At 37.8% G+C, this 12,107-nt stretch overlaps 2 protein-coding genes across 9 annotated transcripts in view; one reads left to right on the forward strand and one right to left on the reverse strand.

The window, feature by feature from the left end:
* The window catches only part of SNX1 (sorting nexin 1), a 631,233-nt gene that overhangs the window by 135,203 nt on the left and 483,923 nt on the right, over positions 1–12,107 (forward strand). The gene's annotated exons all lie outside the window — the stretch shown is intronic.
* The window catches only part of HERC1 (HECT and RLD domain containing E3 ubiquitin protein ligase family member 1), a 222,915-nt gene that overhangs the window by 42,640 nt on the left and 168,168 nt on the right, over positions 1–12,107 (reverse strand). For 7 of the 8 annotated variants that reach the window (XM_050795890.1, XM_050795895.1, XM_050795891.1 and 4 more), the window contains exons 41-50: positions 11,269–11,385; positions 10,826–11,057; positions 9,353–9,477; positions 7,858–8,078; positions 6,618–6,890; positions 5,838–5,886; positions 4,603–4,803; positions 3,405–3,579; positions 635–905; positions 289–502 (exon numbers count right to left, since the gene is read on the reverse strand). In XM_050795890.1, the coding sequence (XP_050651847.1) occupies positions 289–502; positions 635–905; positions 3,405–3,579; positions 4,603–4,803; positions 5,838–5,886; positions 6,618–6,890; positions 7,858–8,078; positions 9,353–9,477; positions 10,826–11,057; positions 11,269–11,385 (1,878 nt within the window). The remainder of the gene's footprint in view (positions 1–288; positions 503–634; positions 906–3,404; positions 3,580–4,602; positions 4,804–5,837; positions 5,887–6,617; positions 6,891–7,857; positions 8,079–9,352; positions 9,478–10,825; positions 11,058–11,268; positions 11,386–12,107) is intronic. The other variant, XM_050795892.1, reaches the window with a different exon arrangement.

A 12,107-nucleotide genomic window follows, 5' to 3' on the forward strand; every position in this document is an offset into this window, starting at 1 on the left:
AACAAAGAGAAAAATAACACTACCTTCATCTAAATTTTATTAAAGAATTCTACCAGGATTATTATCTATGGCAACTCAAATCATAATCTGTAACTAAAATAACATGGTACATTTTCTAATATTTGTTTCCATACACAGTGGAAAAAGTATCCATGCACTTTTTTTATGTTCTAAACTTAAGAAACTCACATGTCATAATTTATCATATACTAACAATGTAAAAACATTATTTAAAAATACGAATAAAGTCAACTAGAAGACTGTATCTTTCAGAAGTATGAAACCTACCTTTCTTTTCAATTTCTGACTTATCATAGTTAGGTCTTAGTTTGGCCCCTTTGTCTGCTAGCAATGCCACAAGGGCCTGTGTTACAACAAAGTTTGGGGAGGTCACAAGCTTGTTCTCTTCAGCAATTCCTCGGAGAAAGCTGGGTAGAAACTTTCGCTGAATTGAGTCATCAACTGTGGTTAGATTTACACCTGTTGCAGCAGAAATCAAGTTCTGAAGAAGCAATTGGAAAAACAGGTTTAATTTTTACATGTAATTTTGGAACAAAAATATTTCATTTCAAAAGGCTCAAGAATCAGTCAGAAATAAGCAATGTAATGGGGAAAAGTTCTGAAACTAGCTTACCTGTGTACACAACTGTACCAGCAGTTTGGCAGCACTAGGAGCATTTGATGCCAGACATCCCACTGCTGTGCTCAGATAGGCCAGGCAAGAGATAGGCTTGTTAGCCTTGCTATGCCCACCTCGTGATCGTTCTGACGTGCTAGCCACGGCAGAAGGGCTGGTGGAGAGGCCAGCTCTCCCTGCCGCTGCCAAGCACATTAATCGAACCAGTGTTCGGATATCTGTTAGTCCCAGAGACTCAAGACCAGCAGCGAGGCTACAACTGGAACCACTGCCAGTAAAGAAAAACATTTCAGATGGATAAAGAAAATGGATTTCTTAAGGGACCATTTGCAGTCCCACATATCATTCATAGCATCAACAACCATAATAAAATGTAAGCTGCACTATCATTAGCAATACATGTCCTAAGAGTTGCCAAAGATACCAAGCTGAAAACTGGCATCTAAACTTTCTCTGCTTTTAATAAATATTGGCATATACTTGAAGTACAACTGAACTGCCAAAGTAAAACAGGAATGTTCACAAAGCATAAATTTTCGTAAACTGAACAAACCCATGTCACCACTCTCCAGATCAAGAAACAGAACATTGCCAGTACCTCAGAAACCTGCTTTGGGCTTTTCTCAGTCACGATACTCTCAAAAGCAACCACTATCCTGACTTCTAAAGCTACAAATTAGTTTTGCCTGCTTTTGAACTTTACATCAATTGAATAATAATGTATGTACTCTTTTGTGTCTGGCTTCTTCAATATTATGTTTGTAAGATTCATCCAAATCTTGTAGCATTGAGCAGTTCATTTTCATTGACATATACATGAAATCTGCCACAGTTCATTTATCCATACAGATGACAATCAGGTGGTTTCCAACATGGGGCTATTATGAATAATACTACCAAGAATGATTGGAGATGTCTTTAGGGGGCACATATTTAAGTATTTCTGTTGGATATATACCCAGAAGTGGATCTCTGGGTCACAAAGTATATTCATGTTCAGCTTTAGTTGATACTATCAAACAGTTTTCCAAAGTGGTTATACCAACTTATTTTCTCACTAACAATGTATGAGAGTTTTAGCTGTTTCAGTCACTTTTTTCTCCCTAGTGTTTTAAATGTTTGCCATTCTTGTGGGTGTACAGTAGTATCTCATTGGTGGGGTTTTTGTCTTAGGTGTTTTTTTTGTTTTGTTTTTTGAGACAGGGTCTCACTATGTTTCCCAGGGCGGTCTCAAACTCCTGGGTTCAAGGGTTCTTCCCGTCTTGGCCTCCAAATCACATTGGGTTTTAATTTTCATTTCTCCGAAGACTCAATGAGGTTGAACATCTTTTCATGTTTATTGGCCATTTGGGGATCCTCTTCTGTGAAACACTTCTTAATGTGTTTTGCCCACTTTCTTCTGGGTTGTCTTTTTCTTGTTAACTTATAGGAATTATTTACACATTCTATTGGTTAGATGCATTACTAATATCTTCTCCCATTCTATGGCTTGCTTTTTTACTTTCTTATTTTTCAAATCACTTTTGCTAAACAGAGGTTTTCTATTTTATTGTATTCCAATTTATCAATCTTTCATGGCAGATTCCTTTTGTGACTTGCTTGAGGAATTTTTGCTTGTCCCAAGATCAAGAAGAAATTCTTCTGTTACCTTCAATAAACTTTACTGATTTATTTTTCTGTCATATTTAAATCTAAGGGCCACTTTATAATTATTTGCTTTATATAATATGAAGTTGGGACCAAGGCTTTTTTTTTTTTTTTTTTGAGACGGAGTCTAGCTCTGTCGCCCAGGCTGGAGTGCAGTGCAGTGGCCGGATCTCAGCTCACTGCAAGCTCCGCCTCCTGGGTTTAGGCCATTCTCCTGCCTCAGCCTCCCGAGTAGCTGGGACTACAGGCACCCGCCACCTCGCCCGGCTAGTTTTTTGTATTTTTTTTTAGTAGAGACGGGGTTTCACCATGTTAGCCAAGATGGTCTCGATCTCCTGACCTCATGATCCACTCGTCTCGGCCTCCCAAAGTGCTGGGATTACAGGCTTGAGCCACCGCGCCCGGCCGGCTTTTTTTTTTTTTCCTATGTGGATAAACCATCAGACCCTGCTTCAGTTATTGAAAAAAAAAATCATTTCTCTATTGCTCTACAGTGTGAACCACTGTCATAAATCAAGTGTTTATTTATATGTGTGGGTCGGTTTCTGAACTCTCTTCTGTCCTATCCTATTTGCCTATCCTTGAGCCAATAGCACACAGTCTTATGGAAATTTTGTTTTCCTTTCAGGATCCTTCTGCCTTCACTGATTTGCCATTAAATACTCCTGCTTCATCACTTCTTAAATGGCTACCTTTTAGGTATTTCTGGTTCTCAGCCCCTTTTTACATTACAATCCACAGTATGAAAACAGCAAGGATCCCCATGATGGTATCTGCAGGCTGACTTAGCTACACAGACGGTCGATACATTTTGACCTTTAGTTTTTAATCCAGCACCATTTGGATCAACAGCCTTAGTTTCCCATTTCAAGCAACAAAATAAAATGTATGCAGTTTACTCAGTTGTGATAATGGCATTATTTTCTACCTAAAAAGAGCCAAGTATTAACTGAAAGACCAATTGAGTGAATAACAATGATGACTATGTCTAACATCTTTCATTCAACAGTACATATTCAAGCTTCTCAAATTCTCTCTCACCCTCCCAAACACCACCAGACTCCCAGCTAACGTACATTAGAAGTTAACTTAGCATCATATGACATAAAATAACACTTACCTGACTGAGAGAAGAGACAGTGCTCTCATGACCATGGTTCTGGCCAGAAGAACCTGAGCAGCAGCAGTCACTCTCCTTAAAGCCACCACACGGTCATGAGGGTTTGCTAGGGCAGCTGCCTGCTCTCCTAACGTTATTCTCCCAGAGGAGCTCTTTTCTACAGAGCCATGGCAACCTGAAAAACATACTTTTGTTTCGTTCTCAACAAGGTAAGAAAAAAAATATATCTGAACTACTAAAAAAATTTCCTGTTCTACAGAGGTTCCATAACAAACCAATGTCTTTCGCTCATCTGGAACTTGGTTATATAGAAAATTTCTTAGGAGAAACTCACACATTTCTAAGTTTAAACTTGGATATTTCTAACTTAGATATTTCTATGTTAACAATGTATTTACCACAGGAGAAATTTTTCCATTAAGTATTGTTTTGTTCATTTTGTCCATATATCACATCTACTGATAAGAAAGATATAAGAAAGTTTTAAAAACATGCTTTGTGAATTTATAAAGGACTGAATTACCAATACCACCCAATTCTTTATTTTGTATTCCCTATACCAAAAATTTACCACACCCTCTCACCCAAATAAAAAGAAGACTGCACAATAATTTTGAGTTGGTTACAGGATTCTCTTAACACCAATTTTTTTTTTTAAATGACAAGTCTTATAAATCTTTTTATTGCTTCGATATCATGAAAGACAAAAAAAATCTTTAAAGTTTATTTTTTCCTCTTGAGACAGGGTCTGGTTCTGTCACCCAGGCTGGAGTGCAGTGGCTCAATCATCGCTCACCATAACCTCAAACTCCTGGGCTTAAACGATTTTTCTGCCTCAGCCTCCTGAGTAGCTGGGACTAAAGGTGCACACCACCACACCCAGCTACTCTTCTTCATTTTTTTTATAGAAATGGGTCTCACCATGTTGCCCAGGCTGGTCCTGAACTGTTGGCTTCAAGCGACCTTCTTTCTTCAGCCTTCCAAAGTGCTGGGATCACCAGCATAAGCCAACACGCCCAGCCAAAACTTAATATCACATTATACCTTCAAAATGTTAAAACAACTGGCTAAAGAGACTTGTTAGGGTGAGATAATGTTGAACCATTAGTCTTAATTACCTTTACTTTATTATTATTTACCTAAGAAACAAACTACAGTAGATGCTATAAAATCAATGCAAATCAGCATTTCAGTTTACCTATTTGCATTAGAGTCTCTTCCATACTGTTGGTGGCTGTGACCATTGCTACTGATGCTCCTAGTGGATCACTGTCAGGGAACTGAACTGGTTCTGGTACAATGCGCCGGTCATTTAAACCAAGCGGTCCAGCAAGCAATTCAAATTCTTCTTCACCAGTTAGCTTTTCATCTTCATCAACATCCAACATGTCCCAGTCTTCTGGAATTTAAATAAATAAATGTATAGTATGTGAGTATAAATATTACATAAATCTGCTGGCAATGGTTATTCTGAAAATACATCTAAAATGCAGATGAGCGGCCAGATGCGACGGCTCACGCCTGTAAACCCAGCACTCTGGGAGGCCGAGGTGGGTGGATTACCTGAGGTCAGGAATTTGAGACCAGCCTGGCCCACAGGATGAAACCCCATCCCTACCAAAAAATACAAAAATTAGCCAGGCATGGTGGTGTGCGCCTGTAATCCCAGCTATTCAGGAGGCTGAGACAGGAGAATCGCTTGAACCTGGAAGGCGGAGGCTGCAGTGAGCTGAGATCACGCCACAGCACTCCAGCCTGGGCAACAGAGTGAGACTCCATCTCAAAGAAATAAAAATAATAAATAAATAAATAAATAAATAAATAAATAAAATGCAGATAGACTGAAAGTCCAGTGACCACATAATGAATTACGGCACCATCTCCTGCAAACTTAACCAAACTGCACTCCTGAAGCATAAGTGAGACTCTCAGGGAAAGGGAGTCAATGTAGTTAAATAAATTGACAGCAATAGCAAATGCTATAGCTGGTAATAGAGGTTTAAACTAATTAAAAATACTGTCATGGGTCTAACAAAGAGTTCTTAGCTGTCTGTAATCATTAGGGAATGAGTTATTTCAAGACAATGAGTGCTCCAGGAACATCAATGCTCATCTCTATTTATTTTTTACTTTCCACAATTAGGGTGGAAATTCAAAATATACCACATCCTTTCCCTACTTTGAAAAAAAATACACCAAATAGAAATTAATATTCTGTGGTAAAGCTGATGTTTGAAACCAGGTTCTCTTCCTTTGACTTTTAAACCAGGGTTGTTGCTATTAAACTACCTTGAGTTTTTAAGGGAAAATTTAAGTTAACATGTACACAAATACAAACACACACACACGAAGGTGAATTTTAGTAACAGATGTTAAGCAGAGAGGATATATTAAAAAAACATGTAAAATAAAGAGGCTCTCAAAACAAACTACCTTCATACACACTGTCTTGCTTGCCAATTAGATCTGGAGCTTGTCCCTTGTACCTGCACCAAACATGAAGAACATTGCATTTTTATATAAAACAGTTAGTACCCCAAAATGCAAATTAAGTCATTAGAATATTTTAAGAGGCCATTAATAAAGCAGCACAAAATAAAAAAAGTATGTTTCATGTTATAGGCTAACATAATAAAAACTGCTGGTATGTAGGTACACACATGCTTACAACATCAATGATTATTTAACCAAACTACTGGGGAGATTTCTGGGTTACCTAAAACAACTCTTTTAACCAAATTCTATTCCATAAAACCTTAAAGATTTTAATAGGTGACAATAAGGGCAACAAACCTACTCTTTAGGAATTAAGGATGTAAAGAGATAATATTTTTATGGAACTCATTTAATCAAAAGTCTCTTTTTTTAATCAGGAAAAAGATCTTAATTAAAATGCCAGAAATATGGTAGAAAACACCAACGAAAAGAATTGAGTAGAAGCCTCCTCCTGAGGGTTAAGGAAAGGGTCCTGACCATTACTTGCCAACAAGTCAAAGGTTAACACGGTCAAACTCCAGGGAAGGATATGTTGCCATGCCACTATTCCTGAGAACATGAATTTCTGAAACCCCATCCATCCCTTCTGCCCAAAGTGTAGGAATCATGGGATTTCAGGGAAGGTTAAATGCAACTCCTCACATGAAAAATCTATAGTTCCCAAGACTTAAGGTATGAGGTATCTTCAGGAGGTCTGGATATCTAGACAATTTCAAGGTACCTTTCAGAACTTGTTGTCTTGGATTTGGTCTTCAGGGCTAAGTACTTCTCCCTGCAGGTGCCACATAACAGGTAGTATGGATTTCCACTCCCACATTCACCACCAAACCAGCCATCCACATAGGAACCATTGCTGCGATAGCCCTGGCGGTTTGCACTGCGCCCGCAGCCTGGGTGGTTTCTCTTCATGTGCTGATTGAAGCTGACAACACTGCATTCACACAGTTCACACACCACCACTTCTTCCCTGTCTTCAGACTCGCAAACATGCTGCACAAAAGGATTTCATACCAAATGATTACAGTCAATTTAACATAAAACCAAGAAGTGCCAAGTAGATTATTTATGATATTAAATTCACTACTTTATTACAGATGCTAGAATATTTCCACGTTCATTAACGCTACATAAATATTTCTTTCAAATCAGAATTCAGATAACACAATCTGAAGGTGTTCTTTGCTCTCTCTCACTCTAGTAAGTTATATCAATAATACAAGTAACTGAGTATCCTACTGAGAAAAGTTAATAAACATGACAATCTGTCCTATCTCGAAATGAGGTTTTTTTAAAAAAAAAAAAAAAAGTGAAAAGAATTATTTTTCATCTGGTCACAAAATGCATACCTATTTTATAAATTTTTGAGAAAAATCATTACGATTCACTTATTTATATAGCAGATTCTCTTTCCTGTAGGACTTACACCTATGAGCTTTTTGGTCTCCCTACTACAAAAATGTAATGCTAAACAATGTAGACATACAAACCCACCATGTACCCTTCCCCCAGATGGAAGTATTGACAAGATCTAGGTGAGCACTGGTTCCTAGAATTAGGCATTACATTGATTAAATGGAACCTATGAAGGAGAAGAACATGCATTCAGATAGCAATGTGAGTATAACAGCCATGTTATATAACCTGTCAACATCTACTGGAACCTGATGCTTGTTTTGTAATCTATCTTTGACATCAGAATCAAATATTACCACAGTATGGCTCTATTCATCTTGTCTGGGGAGAGAAGCAATAAAATCCCACAGAGAAAGCAAGAGAGACTTTTCCTTATTAGTTTGTAGGTATCAAAGTAACCTCAGGCTTTAAATCCCCAAACATCAGGATGAGATACAAGATTTTTTAGAGTGTTTCAACTCTAGGCAAGGCTGCTGTTAGTAAGCTATATGAACAGGAGGGCAGGAAAATAAGTCAGAGCAGCCCCCGCTGCAGTCACACACACCCAGGTAGGCCAATCCAGTACCTCTGGGATCCACATTCCCAGAATATCATTGTCACTGGTCAGGTCTTGTCCAAACATAGCTTCCATTGCTTCATCATCAAGATCAATTTCCAATTCCTCATCTAAATTAAAGTCATACAACGCCCCTGGGTCTTGCTGCAAAGATATTCCTTCTCTCCGACTTTGATTCCTGTGGGCCTGCACAGAGCGGTATAATCCCGCTCAGAACAAAACAAAAAGGCATTTTATTTGAATGCATAAAATAATTCTGAGTATTTCGCCAGCTCTTAATTGCCATACATGTAGTAACAGCCAATATTTATTGAAGTTTTTTTCCTATATGATTATCATTATAGCAGTGGCTTATGCCTACAATCCCAGCACTTTGGGAGGTGGAGGCAGGAGAAATCACTTGAGGCTAGGAGTTTGAGACCAGCCTGGGCAACATAGTAAGACCCTGTCTTTACAAAAAAATTTAAAAAGTTAGCTGGGTATGGTGCATGTGCCTGTAGTCCTAGCTACTCAGGAGGCTGAGACAGGAGGATGTCTTGAGCCCAGGGGTTCAGGGTTACAGTGACCTAGGATTGTGCCATTGCACTCCAGCTTGGGTGACAGATCCAGATCCTATCTCTAACAACAGCAACAAAAACATTATAAAGCATTGCATGGATTCTCTTACTTAAACCTCTCAATAACCCAGTGAGATATGAGTGCTATTACTATCCCCATTTGCAAGAGAGGAAACACATGTGATAGGTATAATTTGATGTTTTATGGTCTGAGATCCAATAAGCCAATTGAGATAGGTTCTCACCTACACGTTATCAGTCACCTTAATTATATGAGAAATATACATCCTATATTTTCTAGGATGGTCTCAAGTTCTCTCACTGTTCCCATAAATTACTGAATCATTACTTATGTTCTAGTATTTCAATGATCAAATTCTGTTTTGACAAATCACATATTCAAGTTTTTGATTTGGAAAATATATTCCTTATAATTTATATTTTACATGCCCAGAACATAATCCTAGACTTTACTAATGTAATGAGGGAATCTGGTCCTTACCTAGCAGTGAAGCCCTAACATCCACAGAGTAGTACATCTGAAAAGCCAGTGCCTACTTTTTTTGGCACAGTGCCCTTTCCAGCTCCTTCTTACCACTGATGCTAAATATTAAACATGCATCATCACTTCTTAAATTATAATTGACTGAGAGCAGAAGGAAGAGCATTTATATAATTTCTCAAAATCTACAAGTGGCCAGTATAGACTTCTGCACCCAGGGGAACTTAAAATAAGCCTATGAATGTATGCTATGATTTAAATAAAATTATGTAAATGCATAGAAAATGATATCCAAATAGCTATTCTGTTAATGTGGAGGGACTGAGCACTTAGTATCATTAGTTTGCATCTTCTTTAATGTGCCTTTATATTGCTTTCAAAATAAGATCTTTCACAAAGAAAAGGATATGAAACATACAATTACCTGCTCTTGCTAGCAATGTGCGAGCAGCTAAGTCAAACTTGTGCCTTCTCGTTACTGCTGAGCGACCTCTAGCTGATGGTCCACTTCCAGAAGCTGCATTCTCTGTATGATCCAAATTATCAGGGCTACAAGTGCAAGTGAGAAAGCAACACAAATTTTTAAAAACCATTATGAAAAGAAAGCATAGGTATAAGCTTACTTGCAGTGTTACTTTATTCTCACTGAGAATAAAATATGTTTATGATAAAATGTGAAACACATCTTTATCCCTGTACAGTTCAATTATACACATATCATTTCCTGTGACATGAGCAATAACTATCTGATTTTGAATTCTGCCAACAACAAAATGATGTTTAATGCAGCTCAAATTTAAATGAGATCAAATATGACCTTAACTAAATTCTAAATGATTAAATACTTAAAATTTGAAATGATTGAGAATCCTTGCCTAGGAAAAACAGGTATTTCGAAATATGTTATGAAAACATTCACTGAGCTTGTTGGAAAAAGCTTGCGTGCCATACAGGACACAAGCCTTGGTTACTGTATGGCTCCATAGTTAAAATGAAAAAAAAAAGATCTAAAGTCATAAGAAGTGATGAAGGAAAGAAGATTTTTAGGGAGAATTCATAAGATACTCTATTACATCTCATTTTAGGATAGGCATTATCACAGAAATCTTTTTACACTTAAAGGGGCATCTTCTACCAGATATTGAAAACTATACAAGAGATGAAAATATAAATATTACACAGAGAAGAGTTAAAAGTCCAATTCTACGCCAGGCACGGTGGCTCATGCCTGTAATCCCAGCACTTTGGGAGGCTGAGGCGGGTGGATCACGAGGGCTGGAGTTCGAGACCATCCTGGCCAACACGGTGAAACCCTGTCTCTACTAAAAACACAAAAAATGAGCCGGGCATGGTGGCAGGTACCTATAGTCCCAGCTACTTGGGAGGCTGAGGCAGGAAATTGCTTGAACCAGGGAGGTGGAACTTGCAGTGAGCCAACATCGTGCCACAGCACTCCAGCCTGGCGACAGAGTGAGACTCTGTCTCAAAAAAAAAAAAAAAAAAAAAAAAAAAAAAAAAAGTTCAATTCTATCAAATACATTAAATCAAGGTCCAATATTAACATGAATACTCGATTTAATATCACTTGTATGAGATAAAATTATTTTATTAGCATATTTACTTCAAAATAAACTTGTTTTGTTTCCTTTTTCAGTACAATTTTATACAAAAATTATGAAATTCCTTCTGGCATGAAAACACCTGTTCAAATTAAAACTTGTCATATCACTTCTACCCTTCACAGAAATATAAACTTGTAACTAAAATGCCCATCTTTTCATATAACTATATTTATCAACTTTACATACAATTAGAAGCATTTATGAAGGGATATATAATAAATGGGGCTTTGAAATTTATAACACATGGAACAAAAGTACAGGAACTGGAATTTCACCTTTCACTAAAACCTTCCTCCATTTCAGCAGCATCAGCTGATGGTATGTCTCCAGGTGACTGCAAATAACAGGGATCATTTGACTTCCCGCCACTGCCTAGAACGGCTGCTCCATGCCTGGAGTCTGCTGTGCTGCCCGACTGGGGCTCCTCTTCATCCTCATGCCCAGGGTGCTCTATCATCCACATGGCAAGGACAGTGATATTCTGGGCATCAGCCTCTCCCCGAGCACCTATACAGGGGAAAAACAGTCTGATGCTGACTTTGAGCAAAGAATTAGGTCTTTATGTTACCAGTTTAAGAGTGTTTGCTATGATGCTCTTGTAACAAAATATAGTGTTAAAAATCTTACCAAGTTTCATAGCCTCTTAAAAATTATGTTGTCTTTAATAAGCTAGGACTTCTCATATCTGTATACACTGATATATAAAAACTTATCGTACCTGTAGCTTCCATGGCTTTGGCAATCTGCCGAAGAGAGAACCCCATTTCCAGCAAGGGAACTGCAATTGCTGGAGGAGGAGGAGAAGTTGAAAGTCTACTGCTTGGGTCTGACAACGCTGAGACAAAAGGAAGAGAAATAAGAACCTAAATATCACTAGATACCATGAATAAAAAGTGTCTTCACAGTCCTCAATTTCCTAGTATTGTTCAAGTTTAATGAAATTTTCCTCTACTCAGAATATGTGGCTGGGCACTGTGGCTCATGCCTGTAATCCCAGTTTTACTAACATCCATTTATGTTATACTTAGTAAAGATTTGTGTAGAGGTACTATAAGAATATGTAAATATCCCACTCCTCGTCTAAGTTCCATATTTGCAAATTTGTGTACTCAATAAAATTTATTTGTAATCTCAAAATCAATACTCACGTACTTTTGTAGTCATTTGTGACATATGCAGAAGGACTAAAAAGTTTAGTCCCTCAACACATGTGTTCACAGCTAAGGTTCAACAAGGTGATGCTCTGCCTTCATGTTTCAGCTCTTATGTGAAAAACAAGTGTCCTTTTCATAGTCTACTTAATGCTACACTCTTTGCATTTTTGTGCTTTTGGTCGGTGATTTCCCTGATTAAAATGGCCCCAAGCATAGTGCTAAAGTGTTGTCTAGTGTTTCTAAGCACAAGGAAGCTGTAATGTGCCTTATGGAGAAAATATATATGTTAGATAACCTTCATTCATGATGAGCTATAGTGTTGGTGGCCATGAGCTCACTGTTAGTGAATAAACAGTATATGTTAATTGTGGTATCTTCAAACAGAAGGATGCATAAAACAAGA

This window comes from Macaca thibetana, chromosome 7 (assembly GCF_024542745.1).
Source record: "Macaca thibetana thibetana isolate TM-01 chromosome 7, ASM2454274v1, whole genome shotgun sequence".
In the NCBI taxonomy this organism is placed as follows: Eukaryota; Metazoa; Chordata; class Mammalia; order Primates; family Cercopithecidae; genus Macaca; species Macaca thibetana.